At 35.2% G+C, this 16,787-nt stretch overlaps 1 protein-coding gene across 1 annotated transcript; it reads left to right on the top strand.

Annotated features, from left to right (window-relative positions):
• Positions 1-95: 95 nt before the first annotated feature.
• pdk4 (pyruvate dehydrogenase kinase, isozyme 4) lies at positions 96-14,819 on the top strand. The gene is made up of 11 exons (XM_056249669.1): positions 96-380; positions 1,131-1,272; positions 4,469-4,540; positions 6,152-6,336; positions 7,282-7,371; positions 7,492-7,569; positions 9,620-9,696; positions 10,619-10,717; positions 11,419-11,529; positions 11,772-11,885; positions 13,056-14,819. The coding sequence occupies exons 1-11, from the start codon at positions 263-265 to the stop codon at positions 13,197-13,199; spliced, it is 1,230 nt and encodes a 409-aa protein (XP_056105644.1). The 5' UTR covers positions 96-262; the 3' UTR covers positions 13,200-14,819.
• Positions 14,820-16,787: the final 1,968 nt, after the last annotated feature.

The following is a 16,787-nucleotide window of genomic DNA, read 5'->3' on the forward strand; positions in this document are numbered from 1 at the left end:
CCTCTCCCCTCCCTCTCGTTATGTTTGTACCCTGTTTTGTACCTTGTGCTGGCCAGTTATTTTGACTCAATGACAAATTAAACCGAATTAGAGCCATTCAGGAGGACTCTTCTAACCGGATTTCTGCGGAGATCTTCATTTTCACGATGAAGTAAGGCTGTGCTAGAATGTCAACTTTGCGAACTGCGTCTGATGAGAGACCAGGACAACAATAACTCGGTGAGAACATTTAAATATCTGTGGGTTTCACTTGAAGATCAACATGAAGTTCGCCCAGATCATGCTGAAGAACAGCTCCAAGCTGAACATACCTAAACAGGTGGACAGATTCTCCAAGTTCTCTCCGTCCCCGCTGTCAATGAAGCAGTTCATTGACTTTGGTAAGTTGTTTACCTGTTTGAAATGGATCTAATGGGTCCAGCTCATTGTGGTGGTGTCCGAAAACCTAGTGAGCGCACTTACAAAAAGTGCCATGACATTTTTGTAGTAGCCTACTATATGGACACAATGTAAATACCGTAGTAATCATTCAGTACTATGCATGGTCTATAAAAGTACAATAGTATAACTGCCCCATGGTATATTCTCATAGTAAAATACTAACAAAAAAGTCCATATGTCTGCATGGTATTTTGGCAATTTTTGGAGGTTTGCATGTTATCAAAATACCACAGTATTACCATAACTGTACCATGGTATAACCATAGTACTTTAATTGTAAAAACAGCCTACTTGCGTTTACAGCATCGTGTGCATCATAAATGCATACTTCACCTGAATACGGCTGTCTAGTGTCTATGCAGCTCACTAGGTTTTGAGATGTAACCTTTTTCTATTGTTATTTGGTAGGTGACAGCACATAAACAATCTTGTTTGTTGTTGTGATATATATATATAAATAATTAGGTATTATTTAATATCTCCTCCCCAAATAATTTGACCATTTTTGTTGTTTTAATAAGATTTTATTCTTAACAACCGAACATTGTTTATGTTCAAACTAATGTCTAGTTAGGCATCAAGCCAAAATATTGGACTTAACTGTATAGTGAATATCAGGTATACAGTACATATAGATATAATCATTCAAGAGTGAAATTCTTACTAACATAGTCCTGTCTTGCTCGCAGGATCTGCCAATGCCTGTGAGAAGACCTCCTTTATGTTTTTGAGGCAAGAACTTCCCGTCCGGTTAGCCAATATCATGAAGGAGATAGACTTCCTCCCGGACAAACTGCTCAGCACTCCTTCACTGAAGCTTCTTCAAAGCTGGTGAGGTCCATAACTGTACATGTGCTCCAAATGAGACCAGTGTGACGAATCCCAGCCTACTGTAGGCTTTCTGTTAACTGTTTACAACTCATATGACATACATGACCTATAATGCACTGCTGCACATGACTTAAAAAGAGAAGGGACAGTGAATTATTTTAGAAAAAGATCTTTAAAGTTGCAGAGCACATAAAATTGCGCATTTAATGGAGACATTAAATTGCAATTTGAGGAATGATGATGACAGATTTCTCATCTTACTAAAACTCAATGACTTTTTTTAATGAAGTCAAATAGGCTGTGTCCGAATTCGAATACTTCCCTACTATATAGTATGCGGAAAACAGAACGGCAAAAGAATCAAGGTATTCGGAAACACAGTAGACGAAAAGTCCCTGGATGACCTACTACTTCCGCCGAGATTCTGAAGTGCGCATTCGATGGACACTTTACTATCCCATGAGGCCGCGGGAGGGGATTTATGACATGACAGGTCACATGACAGTGACAACATGGCGGATGTGGGTTTAGGTCTATCCGCGACGTCCGTTGGTGACGCCCCTCTGGAAATGATTTGTCTATGACGCTTTGCCAGACCATAACTCAGTTACAACTGAGAATGGTCTGGTTTTAACCAGGCTAAAATAATCGTGCTAAATCGCGGAATTCGTGAAAACTACATTACCCATGATGCTTTACAGAAAATTCGACCAATCAGAGTGTCTCGACGAGCAAAATGCAAGAAAATATCTCGTTAGCTCCGCCCACTCCCATGAAGTACTGCAAATGACATAGTCAAGTCGGTCTCCCTACACTTTCAAAATACTTAAATATTTGTATATATATGCCTATTTTACTTTATTTTATTTTGCAATAAACATCAAAATATTGTTTATTGTTTGTTATTCACGAATGCTTTAACAAAGACGTTTTTAAAATTCTTATGAGAGAAATGAATGGGAAAAATAAAGGGAGTGATGGTATGTTTCTATGAAGTATGTTCCTGCTGGACATGTACTTGTGTCGATTCAGCACATTGTTTACACCTCTTAGCAAAATCGAAGGATGTCACCAACCTTCGTCAGCATTTTTTAGTATTTAGCTGCTATTCTAGCAAGGTTGGATAGTCCAGGTTGGATAGTAATTTGTTTCCAGACAATATTTCTGTTTATCTAACATGCACACAGATATATAATGCTTCAGAAATTTGAACCTGAGGTCAAAGTTATGAGTGTTTTTTACATCCTGACAACATTAGTGCTGTTTACATCATTTTACACCATAAAGAAGTCAGTTGACACAGGCAGGCGAGTAACAATCTTTCTTAGTTAGCTTAACATAAATCAATTAGAATATTAGAAACTAGTTTTTGTATGTGTATGTCATTTTGAAGTTGACAAAAATACTGTATACGTGCAGCGCAGCAGGTACTGGCAGTAAGAGTCGTTGATCTCATGAGGATGTGGGTCGGAGTCTGACCTTTGTCACGTCCTGATCCCTGTCCCGTAAACTTTCCTGTCACTCAAGTGTTCTCTATTAAAAGCAATTGGCCATAAGTACATTTTAAATCAAAAATAGGAAATCATGGGTAAAAGATGTATTTCATTTGTTGACAGTACTGAAAATAAGGAAAACAACAAGGACTTTTATTTAAATATGTTGTTCGGCATGGAAAGTTTTTCCGTTTATGAATAGAACTTGTTTAACAAGTTCTGAATGGACAGGATTTTGAAGGACAGAATGATTTATAAACTCAAATTGAGCTGTTATTGCCCTTTGTCTTACAAGGTTTGGCAGAGGCTTTGTGTTCAACATGTCAACTGGAATGCTTTGAAAATTATGTAATTATGGGCAGAATGTAAACTATGTTTTCCGCTGACTTTGCTGAATTTTTTTTAGTGGCTACATTTTTTTTTAAATGAACACTATACGTGACACTGGGAACAGGCGAATCACAAACAAGCACTTACACTAATGACACAAAATTATCAAAAAAAATTTTTTTGTTTATTATTATTTATATAATTTTTTTACTTTCTATTTATTCTTTTTTAGTTTTTTATTTTAGTACTTTTTTAATTTTTCATTATTATTTACAGTTTTTACTTAAAACCCAGTGGATTTTGCTCTTATAAAAAAGTTTTTAAAAAAATATGAAAAAACTACACATGACACGAGGACAGGCAAAATACAAACAAGCTAAAATTATGACATTTACTCTGCATTATACTTCAAGTTTTCTCTCTGTCTGAAAAAAAAAGAATTTTCAACAAAAAAAATATTTTTTATATATATACATTTATTTATATAAATTTAAATGAATTTTTATATATAAATAATTATTATTGTTATTATATTAAAACATTTTTTAAATAATTTTTGAATTTATTCTTTTCTTACATTTTTTTTTTACAAATTATTTAATGCATTTTGATCATATAATATTTTTATAACTTGAATTTTAAAGTCTTATGTGCTTCAGAGTCCTTGTCCTCAAGACTGTAGTATCTGTGACTCATGCTGAGATCAAAACCTGAGCTAAATGTAACTTTCAAATGTGTTCATCGAAATGTTATGCAGTGTCGAATATCATGAGACACTGAACACAAACAAGTGTGCACTGTAACCTTCCTAAAGGTCTGGAATGTACACAAGTCCTCTTTGACGGTGCAGCACACTGACACAGAACACTGTCTTTCAGGTGGATGGTAGCTAGCACAGTATGTCCACTGTGTCACATGACAGTTGTTCCCAGTGCGGCATGTCTCCCATTTATGCCAACCTTTAAAATATCCTTGCAAAACTATTTATTCGCCATTCAGGTTTCGTAAAGACGCGATCAGTGGTTAGAGTAAATACCCATCAGTGCTATACAGCTTCAGCCACTCAAACAAATGAATATATTGGCTTTATTATACGAAGGAACGAATACACAGAACTACTTGATGTGTGCAGTGCATTATGGTTGTGTTTCAAATATGGCTGGGTATTGGTACAGATCTCACAATTTAATTTGATTCCGATTCACAAGATTCAGTGTGATTCTGATCTCAATTTGATTTGATTCGATGTCGATTTATTTGGAAAAATTGTATTATAGTTCTTACTTTATGCCTCTTATTATAACCCAATGAATTGAGCTCATATAGGCCAGTCTAAAGATAAACCCTGACTGTTTGTTTACTCTTGACGACAGGTATGCGCAGAGTCTGATGGAGCTTGTTGACTTTTTGGAGAAAGACCCTGAGGATAAAAAAATCCTGACTAAGTAAGTCCAATATTAAAGAGGACCTATTATGTTTTTTTTTTACATTTGCAACTTTCTTTAGTGTGTAATGTTGCTGTTTGAGCATGAAAAAGGTCTGCAAAGTTTCAAAGCACAAAGTCACTCTAAAGGCAGTTATTCTCTATATCACTGTCACTATGGCAAGCCGTTTTAACTTTTATTCATTTCCAGGATATGAATCCTTGATATCAACAATTACATTTTCACTAGTTAAAATGATAATTATTGATATCAGAAATATTTCTACTAGTAACAATGGCCATTTTGGATTTTAGGAATTACATTTTCACTAGTAACAATGCTAATTCTTGATATCAACATTTACATTTTCACTAGTTAAAATGATAATTCTTGATTTCAACAATTTAATTTCAACTAGTTAAAACTATAATTCTTGATATCTGTAATTGTATTTTCACTAGTGAAATGTCACCATAGGCTGCCATTCAAAATCAATTCTTGATATCAAGAATTTATTTCTTACTAGTTGAAATTCCAATTTCACATATCAGAAATACAATTCTTACTAGTAAAAACCTTTATTTTTGATATCAATAATTAAATTGTCACTAGTTGAAATGTCTATTCTTGATGTCAACAATTGAATTGCTACTAGTAACAATGTTCATTTTTGATATCAATAATTCAATTTTCACTAGTGACAATGTTAATTTCTGAAATCATGAATGTGATTGTTACTAGTAAGAAAGCCATTTTAGATATCTGAAATAATATTGATATCAGAAATACATTTTCAGATATCAAAAATGAAATTTTTTACTAGTAGCAATTCAGTTGTTGATATCAAGAATAGAAATTTAGACTAGTGACAATTTAATTATTGATATCAGGAATTCGCATTTTTACTAGTAACAATGTAATTATTGATATCAAAAATTATATTTCTACTAGTAAGAAATCAATTCTTGATATCAACAATTGATTTTGAATGGCAGCCTATGGTGACATTTCACTAGTGAAAATACAATTGTTGATATCAAGAATTACATTTTTGATATCAATAATTTAATTGTTGATATCAAGAATTCAATTGTTGATATCAAAAAATGTAATTGTTGATATCAACAATTCATATCCTAGAAATGAATAAAAGTTAAAACGGCTTGCCATATTATGACTGTTTCTGAACTCACTGAAACGCCTTGATTAGTCTTGAGTTTTCTTCTGGGAACGAACACGTCACAATATTCCTCATTTAAATAATTCCTGGCCAATGGATACGCAGAATAAAGGTGGCGAGGCCTGAATGAGTGACATTTCCCCAAACACACGTAAAGTTGTTGACCAATCACAAGACACTGATCCAGTCGACCAATCAGAGCACATTGCGCTTTTTGAAGTAGGGGCTTCATAAAGACAGGAACTGAACAGTGTACATGGTCAAATATGTGAAAAATGTGGGGTTTTTTACATTCAAGCATGAAAACTTATTTTAGTAGACCCCAAAACCAACTTTTCTTTTTTGTAACAGGGCATAATAGTTCTTCATGAATCTTACACCAGTTTATCTCATGCTGCAGCCTGCTTTAATGAACTCTAATAGTGTGTTTAACTGGATGGCATGTCTCTTAGATTCACAGAAACGCTGATCAATGTCAGGAACAGGCATAACAATGTGGTGCCCACCATGGCACAGGGAGTGCTGGAGTACAAGGAGGCCTTTGGCGTGGATCCTGTGACCAATCAGAACGTCCAGTATTTTTTGGACCGCTTCTACATGAGCCGAATCTCCACACGCATGCTGATGAATCAGCACAGTAAGAGTTCAGGATGTTTTCTAAAGCCCTGGCCAGTACGCCGGATATTTCTGTCTTAGCTGAAACAATAGACTAGAAATCTGCTGATAATGTAATGTACAATGTACCAAAGCTGCATAACTGATAAATAGACAATATATTTCAAATAAATTCAAATTCATTTTAAATACTTCAGGCATTGCAATATTATAATGTCCAGTATGAAAAATGGATATTCATTTTGAGTTTTGCTTAAGATTATTTTAACAATGTTATTAAATCATTAGTGTTTTTATAGGTTAACTTTTTTTAGATGATGGCAAACTAAATGGGGTCAGTAAGATTTTTTTCTTTTATTTTTTAAGTTTTTTTAAAGAAGTCTCTTATGCTTACCATGGCTGCATTTATTTGTTAAAAAATACTTGTAAACCAAAAACAGGAATATTATTAAATATGTTATTACAATTTAAAATACCTTTTACATTTGAATATATTTTAAAATGCCATTTATTCCTGTGATCACATTACTCTAGTTTCCAGTGTCACATGATCCTTCAGAAATCATTCTAATATAATGATTTGCTGCTAAAGAAACATTTCTTCTAATTATCAATGTTGAAAACAGAAAGTTCTTGGAAACCATGATAAAAAAAAATCAGAATTCTTTGATGAACATAAAGTTCAAAGAAACAGCATTTATTTGAAATATAAATATTTTTTCTAACAATTTAAATGTCTTTACTGTCACTTTTGATCAATTTAATGCATCTTTGCTGAATAAAAGTATTAATTTCTTTAAAAAAACAAATCTTTCTGACCCCAAAATTTTGCACAGTAGTTTAGATCCAGTTTAGCTCCACAATACAGTTAGTTAAGAATCATTCATATTAGCAAATAACCGATGTAGTACCCATATATCATGCATCCCTGCAAAGAAAATGTACTTAAAATGTGTGTTCATTTTAGCGTTAATCTTTGATGGAAGCACCAATCCAGCCCACCCCAAACACATAGGCAGTATCGACCCAAATTGTGATGCTGTGGAGGTTGTAAAAGGTAATTAACCATGTTTCTTGCCTGTGAAACATTTGTTTTACTACTAAACTGCAAGTGAAATTGACATTGTATGTCCTACATTGGCCGACTCAAGTTGTGTCTCGCTCGTTCCCTCTCTAGATGCCTATGAAAGTGCCAAGTTACTGTGTGATCAGTACTACCTGACTTCTCCCGAAGTGGAAATCAAACAAGTGAACTGTGAGTGAGAGCTTTCTCAAACTTTTCAGTCTTTGTGTGCTCTGAGCCTGAGTCCTGAGGTGAACTCTGCAATGAAGGTCTCCACAGTGTTATTTACACCACCGCTGATTCAATGCTAATCTATAGATTTGTTTGACATTGTGGGATGATGTGGGATAGTGTTGGCTGGGGATTATGGGTATACTGTAAAATGCCACATTCTTGTCCTGCATGCTATAAAACATGCCTGGACTCTTTAGTGTGCAATTATGCTGATCAATCAAGCATGACCTTGAATTCAACTTTGCTATTAAAAAGACACTACCTTTTAAAAGTTTGAGATCAGTAAAAAAAAAAAAAAAAAAATTTGTTGCAAGAACGCATTAATCAGTAAAGTGACAGTAAAGACATTTATAATCTATGGAAGCTTGTTTCCGCCACAGAATGAAAAATAAAAAAGGTAATTGCGACTTTTTATCTCACAATTCTGACTTTTTTTCTCACAATTGTGAGTTTACATCTCGCAATTCTGACTTTATTTCTCACAATTGCGAGAAATAAAGTCAGAATTGCGTGATATAAAATCGTAATTGCAGGTTGTAAAGTCAGAATTGCGTGAAATAAAGTCGCAATTGCGTGTTAGAAAGTCAGAATTGCGAGATATAAAGTCAGAATTGCGTGTTGTAAAGTCAGAATTGCGTGTTGTAAAGTCAGAATTGCGTGTTGTAAAGTCAGAATTGCGAGATGTAAAGTCAGAATTGTGAGATATAAACTATTCTGAGGGGGGAAAGTTAGTCTTTTATCCCCCTTAGAATTGGCCTGATAACTCGCAATTGCGAGTTTAAATCTCACAATTCTGAGAAAAGATGTCAGAATTTCGAGATATAAACTCGCCATTATGTGTTATAAACTAAAGTCAGAATTGCGAGATGTAAACTCGCAATTGTGAGAAAAAAAGTCAGAATTGTGAGATAAAAAGTCGCAATTCTGTCTTTATTTCTCGCAATTGCGACTTTATTTCTCAGAATTGCGACTTTATATCTCGCAATTGCGACTTTATTTCTCACAATTGCGACTTTACATCTCGCAATTGCGACTTTATTTCTCACAATTCTGACTTCATATCTCGCAATTGTGAGATAAAAAGTCGCAATTTTTTTTTTTTTTTTTTTTTAGTCAGTGGCGGAAACAAGCTTCCATAATAATCTTACAAAAGATTCAATTTCAAATAAATGCTGTTCTTTTGAACTTTCTATTCATCAAAGTATCCTGAAAAAATGTAGCCGTTCCTACAAAAATATTAAGCAGCACAACTGTTTTTAACATTGATAATGATAAGAAATGTTTCTTTCTTCCATGCTTACTAAAATACACAACAGTTATTTTATATCATGATAATGCTGTTTTTAATGCATTTTTGATCAATTAAATGCAGGCTTGATGAGCATAAGATGGGCAAAAAATCTTACAGTGTAACTGTAATGTACATTTATATGTACAGCAAAATTTAAGATAGTAAGAAATAATAGTTTCGAGTATTTGAATTTGCTTAAATTCAATATAGTGTATATATCAATAATAGCGTAGTGTGTTTGAATTTGATAAGAAAATGAAGCTAATATGCAACACATTGAGTAAGCACTTGAATCGCCTATCCGTGTAGACAGAAATAGTGCTTTATAATCTTATCACTGTGTGTCTATGGAGAAATATATTGGATGATATGATTTGCGCTGTATGCTTAGTTACACATTGGCAAAAAGTTGGCATGATCTCACGGTTTATCTTTTAGTCATGTAAATAGCAGTGTATTATTTTGTCAAGCAAAGAGAACCTACAAGGTTGAGTGACCACCGTTGCAGCTGGTCACCTGTTTTATCAACGCATAGTAACAAATTAGCCAGCATAACCTCTATCATGTGCTTCATAGCTGACTATTTTGGGCAGCATGCGAATGTTGATTTCTTCAATGCATTCTTAAAATTATAAGTTCATGTGGGATAGCATGCTATGGCCTCGCTTTCTGGTTTACACAACTGTTACTGAATCAATATATCTGTTGTTATTGCAGTTAAAGGACCCAATGACCCAATACATATAGTTTATGTGCCTTCTCATCTGTACCACATGCTCTTTGAGCTCTTCAAGGTACTTGAATCACTTTATTGTAGCTATAGCCCACACACAATTATAGTCTTATATAAACACAAGAGCAGAAAAATACTGTCATCATTTACTCACCCTCATGTCGTTCCAAATCTCTATGACTTTCTTTCTTCTGCAGAACACAAAATGAAAGGTTGTACAAAATGATGTAGATTTTCAGTGAATAATGACTTAAATTTTGGTCCGTTCCCCATCCAAATTTATCATATGGGTTCAAAAGACTTGGAATATGGCACACAAGTTGTATGGACTATTTTTATGGTGCTTTTTTTTATAGCTTATATAAATGATGCCTATATAACATCACCAGTGTTGGGTAAGTGACTCTAAAGAAGTAATTAATTACTAGCTACTAATTACATGTAATTAAATTACTGTACTTATTACTCTCTCTCTAAAATAGTATTGCATTACTTATTACTTTCTAAATCACGTATCAACCTCGACCCGTTAAACAATACAAGGATAGGCATGAAACTGCTCTTTTAGTTCTTTCAAAGAAATAATGTAAAATTGCATAAATTAATCTTGAACTGATCAAGTATTTAAAGATAGAAAGTTACATTCTAAACATTTTAACATTAGATGTTAAATCCACTATGTTTTATATAGAATTGTTCTATTGTCTATACTGTAATTAATGCAATTACATCAGAAGTAACTGTAATTAAATTACAGAAAAATTAAGAGTAATCCTTTACTTTTTCTAGGGAAAAGTCAGTAAATTACAGCATTTAATTACTTAGTTATGCACAACACTGAACATCACTATATGGAAAAGAGCAGCATGAACATTCAGCTAAACATCTCCTTTTGTGTTCCATGGAACAAAGACGGTCCATCGGGTTTGGAATGACATGGCCATCATGCATTTGAAGATAATAAAGTTGTTTCTCCATAACAGAATGCAATGAGAGCAACTATTGAAACCCATGAGACCAGCCTACATCTCCCACCAATCAAAGTGAGAGTTTCTCTAGGAAAAGAAGATCTGACCATCAAGGTGAGCTTTCTTTGACAAACACTCAAGCCCCATTTACACGAGTAAACGAGACACGAGTGACAGTGGCGACAGAATGTAAGCCTGTCAAGCGACAAAGTTCAGAAAACTTTAACTTTATGCAAATAAGCAGTGAATTTTGCGAGGGACAACCAATAGGAGCGAAGACTGTCAGTGGAGCTCACACGTCACCATCTCGATTGTGTCTTAAGAACTAATTTGACTAGAAATTTACTTTCCTGATTCAAATAATTAAACCAATCTACCTTTTTATGTAACTGATTCTAAAAAGTTAGCACCAATCTTGAAGAAAAAATTGGATGACTAACTTTTATGACTAGTCTAAGCAGTTTATCCAGCCGCCCCAGGTCTGTTCCCCCTATCAGGGCTCAACTATGCTACTTTTAATTCTTTTCAGTCTTAATTCCTAGTCAGATTGGAATGATATATTAGTTTTATGGGACATATATCATTTTTGATGGCACTTTATAAAGATATGGCCATGATGTGTGCAGTCTACCAATAACAATAGAGCGCCAGCACTAGGAACGACAAGAGTCGCTGGCGGTGTGAACGAGGCTTTAGATTCACAGATTAACGGTTCATCAAAAGTTGAATATTTTATCTCTGTTTTAACTCACAACATGCTGGCAAGAGCTGTGAGGGTCAAAACTTGTTTTGTAACGACTCTTGTGTTATTTTAGATGTCTGACAGAGGAGGTGGGGTTCCTTTGAGGAAAATCGAAAGGCTTTTTAGTTACATGTATTCAACTGCACCGAGTCCTGTGACTGAAGACACTCGCAATGCTCCCCTGGTAAGAGCCGCGGTAACACGGTTGTCTATTACAGCACACTGTATGCAGATAGTCTCTGTTGTGTAATGTTACCACATGGTAAATCTTTGATCCACAGTGATGTTTTTTGTGAGCTGTGAGCTTACAGATTTATAAATTAGCAGAATTTCTAACAATGTCTGTTGTTTACACCAGATCAGTATTGTAATGCAGTTGTAATGTTTCTCTTTTTCTCACACACTCACTTTGGCTTGTATTCTCAGGCTGGTTTTGGCTACGGTCTTCCTATTTCCCGCCTTTATGCCAAGTACTTCCAGGGAGATCTGCAGCTCTACTCTATGGAGGGATACGGCACGTCGGCAGTCATATACCTAAAGGTACACACACAATGCTGCATTAAAGGTTAGATTCATTGGACCTTGTTTAATCTGTGACCGCAAAACTGCCCGCAAAATTTGTGACTATGCTAAAAGTGAATTTACTCATTTGTCATCATTTACTCACCCTCAAGTCGTTTCAAACGTGAACTTTCTTTCTTCTGCAGAACACAAAAGAAGATATTTTGAAGAATGTTGGTTACCAAACAGGTTTGGTTCCTATTAGTGGTTGTGTAAGTCAATGGGAAACTGTTTGGTAACCAACATTCTTAAATTATACATTTTTGTGTTCCACAGGATTCATGACAGAATTTTCATTTTTGGGTGGACTATACCTTTAAAAGAGGAACTATTATGCTTCCGTTAGTGCGTATTGATACAGTTTGAGCATAAAAAAAAAATGTCTGCAAAGTTATAAAGCACAAAGTCTCTCTAAAGTGAGTTAATCTCTATATCAGTGTCACTGTTTCTGATCTCTCTGAAACGCCTCTATTGTAGTCGTGAGTTTTCTTCCGGGAACAAACACACCACAATATTCCTCATTTAAATAATTCATTAAAAAAGGGTTGGTTGAGTTAGTTAGTAGTGTGTTGAAACTCGTGACATTTCCGAAACACGCTGAAAGTGGTTGACCAATCACAACACACTGGTCCAGCTGACCAATCAGAGCTCATTGCGCTTTTCAGAAGGAGGGGCTTCATAGAGACAGGAACTAAACAGAGCGTTACTGACAGACTGGGAAGAGAGGAGCTGCAACAATGTAAAATATGTGAAAAATTATGTGTTTTTTTGAATAATGAAGCATGAAAACCTATTCTAGTAGAACCCAAAAACAAAATCAAGACTTTGAAAAAGGGCATAATACCGGTAGGTCTTTTTTTAAGGTACATTCACAAATTTTGCGTGCAGTTTTGCAGTCACAAATGTAACGAGGTCCGTTGGCGAACCCATGCGACCAACTAAAACCAGTTACAAAATCTGTCAAGAAATCCTTCAGGAAACTCCCAATCATGTGGACTCTTTAAAATGACTGGATTTCACCCACAAACATTCGTAGAACAACAGTAAATGTGACCGCAATTTAGAATTTGGCTGAAAGTCTTCTAAAATTCATTCATATATTAAAAACGTTCAATTCACTGTCTATTTTGTCTCTTTGACCCCCTGCAGGCTTTATCCACTGAATCAATAGAGAGGCTTCCTGTGTTCAACAAGTCAGCCTTACGGCATTATCAAACAAGCATGGAGGCGGATGACTGGTGCATCCCGAGCAGTGAACCCAAGAAACTGGGAAAGTACGAGTACGGTGTTTGAGAGGGAGCAGAAGCTCATATGATAACCATAAGGACTGAACTATAGTGGAGGCCTTGAGTTATTTTGGATAACTATGTATGTGACTATATTTCAGAATTATGGAATTATCAAAGGGTTGATAATGGTCTTCATATGAATGTTACAGTCTGAATAACAAGGGCATTTTTGTCTTCCACATGTCACATTGCTTGTAATACACCACACACTTAATTTGCAGTGTTAACTCTTTCATTCATAGTTTCATAGGACACGGTACAACATGTTAACTCTTCTGTGTCAGAGACTTCAGTTGAATGGACTGAAGCGGACTGATTGTTTGAATATGTTGATTCCTACACATTACCACGGATTTGAACTGATTCTGTAAGTGTGTTTTAGAGGATGTGAACTGGTGTTTTAGTCAGTGGGGCCAAGTTACCAGCTTTGTGTGAGTTTTATAGCATGTATCTCTAGCAAGAACACAAGTAACCAAGGCTTTATTGATTTCCTTGGTAGAAACTGCATTCACAATGCAAACGTTAGAATGACCCTTGTTGTGTATTGCTTGATTGTGAGCTTGAAATGTTCCTGTAACAGTTGGGCCTACTGTCTAACACTCCATTTAGTTTTAAATGTAAAAATGTGATGCTAACATTAAGGCCAGATCATTTCATAAACATACATTTAAAAATATGTTAATTCATTTTCAAAGTAAGAACAACAAAAGTTGTCATGATGACATCCAAGTTACTCCACTGACATTAATATAATGAAAATAAATAAATAAAAGATTGAGTGTCACAAGGAACCGACAAAGTAAGTTTGGGCCCAGGTTAGTAACTACAGTGTTGATTTATTTAAAACTGGCTAGATGTTGATCTTTGTTATGTGTGAAGCTTTTTATGACCACAATAATTTATGTTCTGAACATTTCAGGTATTCTGTATGAACAAAAATGACATGTAGCACTATAGTAGGTTTTTTTTTCTTAGCATGAAAACACTGAAGAGGCAATATTTTTATGTTCATTTGCGTATAAATGAAAGATATTGTTGAAATCATTTCTTGTTTTAAAATATATTATCTCAGGATTGTGCAGATTTGCCTTTCTATTTTTTTTTTTTTATCATTTCATTTTGTTTTTATTGTTGTTTTGTTTTCATTTCAATGTAATATTTGTAAAGTTGGCTTTTTGAAAGCAATGCGAAGGACCTGTATGAATTTTAAGGGCACTCAAGTGGGAGCAGCTGCTCTCTGTCAAGTAACACTCATCAAACTCCGGGTGTGTTTTAGCTGCTAGCAGTTTGCTATCATGTATTTGCCTCATACAGAAATGGAAGTACTTAGACAACCTCTGTAGATCATTTGCACATTTCCAATTGTAATCTAGAACTGACATCTACCATGTTGATGTTATTCATTCATACCTCATAAGCTTAATTTTTTTGCAATCCCTCGATATCTCTGTCCTTGTGAAATCACGCCTGCTTCTTGACGTGTTTTAGATACACAATCCTGTATTCACAAAGGAGCAACTGTGTTAATGAATGCTCAGCACTATTCATGAAACTGTATTTCAATTTCACATTCAGTGAGAGAGTGCCATTTTATGTACTATTAAAACCATGAATGAAGAAAAAAGGTTTCCTTTTGGTTTTATGTCCTTTTAACAGAATTTATATAAATGAAAACGGTCCAGTTTGGACATTTTCCAGTTTGGAGGGAGCATGAAGTATCATTTTCACACATGAAGTGGCTCCTCTGAGTCCAGTCTCATTGAAAGTCTTGGGATGTGCTGGAGGAGACTTTACAGAGTGCTGGACTCTTGCACTCTTGCAACATCAAATGTTGATGTTAATTCCAATTGTGTGAAAATTATTCTTCATGCTCCCTCCCAGCCATTCTTTCACAGTTTAAGCCTGATGAATCTTGACATTGTCATCCTGGAATATGGCAATGGTCTTCCTGCATGGTTTGTAAGAAATGAAAAGCTACATACTCCATCAATTAGGGTTGGAAGAACTGTGTGTGTGTGTGTGTGATTTTTTTGAATGGTATAAACCATCTTGAAAGTGGTTAAACCGGTGTCACAATTCACTTGGTTAGATTATTCTGAGGTGGTGTTTAACGATATTGTTGCAACTGTAGTTGTGTAGCCTGGGATGTCTCATAGAGCTACACTCTTACTTAAGGCCAGGATTTTGGCACAGATCCTCTGTTTATTTCTGGCCTGTAGCCACAGGACGGGAACAAAATGATCCGTCTTTTCTTTTGCACATCTACCAGTCTTTCCTAACAGCACTAAATCTGGTGGCTGTGACACCAGAGTCCCGCCCTCTTTGGAAAATAGTGCTATTTTAAGAACCATAACAGCACCGCCTGTTGCCTGATCTGTCAGTCACTGACACAATTTCCCCTTTTTTCTAAAACCACACAACTGCTGCTAGTCCCTAATGTCCAAAGGAACTACCATATACAGTGCTTGTTGCTCTACATTGTGATCAATTTTAATGTGCTTAAAAAATAAAATATAATTTGACTTAATCCCATTCAAAACAAGATCAAACTAAAAGTCGGTCTATACATTTCAGGATCAGAGCTTCATTTGTTAGTAGCTGTTTCTCTTCTGTAGGGAATGAGTGGAAACAGGCTGTCTGAAGGAAAGAAGAATCAATGCTTCCAGGTGACAGGTTGACTGTGTGGGCGTACAGAGAGATAGGAAGAACAGATGATTTACCCTAAACTTGCACAAAAATAAGTAAGTTCGGGCCCAGTAATCACAGCACTCATCCTTAATACCTCCAATTAGTGCTGACTAGAATGAAAAGCCCATCTCCCCTTATCAAAAATAGTTAGCCTACCAAGTGCTGAGGCCAATGACTTGAGGTCACTGATGTCCACCACAAACCTCCAATGTCACTGATTAAAAGCCTGAATCCTGTATTAGCAGATTTCCACAGAAAGCCTTGAGCTCGTTTATTACATATTATGGCTAGTAACAAGCAGCTATAGAGATGGCCGTCGATAATTTTTCACGTAAACTCACATTGTATATCGGGGGATTCGAATCATTTCAGTGACTCGATTCTTTTGAATCTGTTCACGAAAAAGATTCTTTCGAGTTTATTCATGAATCAGGTCTGGTTCCATAATTACGCCAGTAGGTGGCGAAACGAGTCTTTGTATTGTTATGAGTAATGAGTGAGTCATGGAATCCGAGTCGAGCATTAAACTAGAGAAAAACAAGTAGGGCCTTCTTAAAAACCATAATTAATTGTATAGGCTATAATAGAAAGTTAGTTAAAAACTCGGGTAGCCTACTATTAATATATTAAACATTTGTAGTTCTTATGGGTTGATAAAATATTATAATCTCTATTATGTCTTGTGGCTTTTGGGAACACAGAGTTTAAAACTGTAATCCACAAAATTCCGAACATTCATCCAGATTAACCATATAGCCCTGTTACTTTTGTTCTTATTCTTGGATTGTATCATTTTAACTTGTCAAAAAGAAAGACCTTTAAACCCCTTTATAGCTTAAATGAATTGAGGCCCCTCTAAAGAGGATCCATGACTATTGTGTCAGCTCTCATTATTCGGGGTTAA

Source organism: Rhinichthys klamathensis, unplaced genomic scaffold (genome assembly GCF_029890125.1).
Source record: "Rhinichthys klamathensis goyatoka isolate OS25496 unplaced genomic scaffold, OSU_Roscu_1.1 h1tg000060l_1, whole genome shotgun sequence".
NCBI classification, from domain to species: Eukaryota; Metazoa; Chordata; class Actinopteri; order Cypriniformes; family Leuciscidae; genus Rhinichthys; species Rhinichthys klamathensis.

Coding starts and splice junctions, on each gene's coding strand:
- pdk4 (XM_056249669.1), top strand. CDS start 263: ATGAAGTTCGCCCAGATCATGCTGAAGAACAGCTCCAAGCTGAACATA. Junction 11,530..11,771: donor ACACTCGCAATGCTCCCCTG/GTAAGAGCCGCG, acceptor TTGTATTCTCAG/GCTGGTTTTGGCTACGGTCT. Junction 11,886..13,055: donor CGGCAGTCATATACCTAAAG/GTACACACACAA, acceptor GACCCCCTGCAG/GCTTTATCCACTGAATCAAT.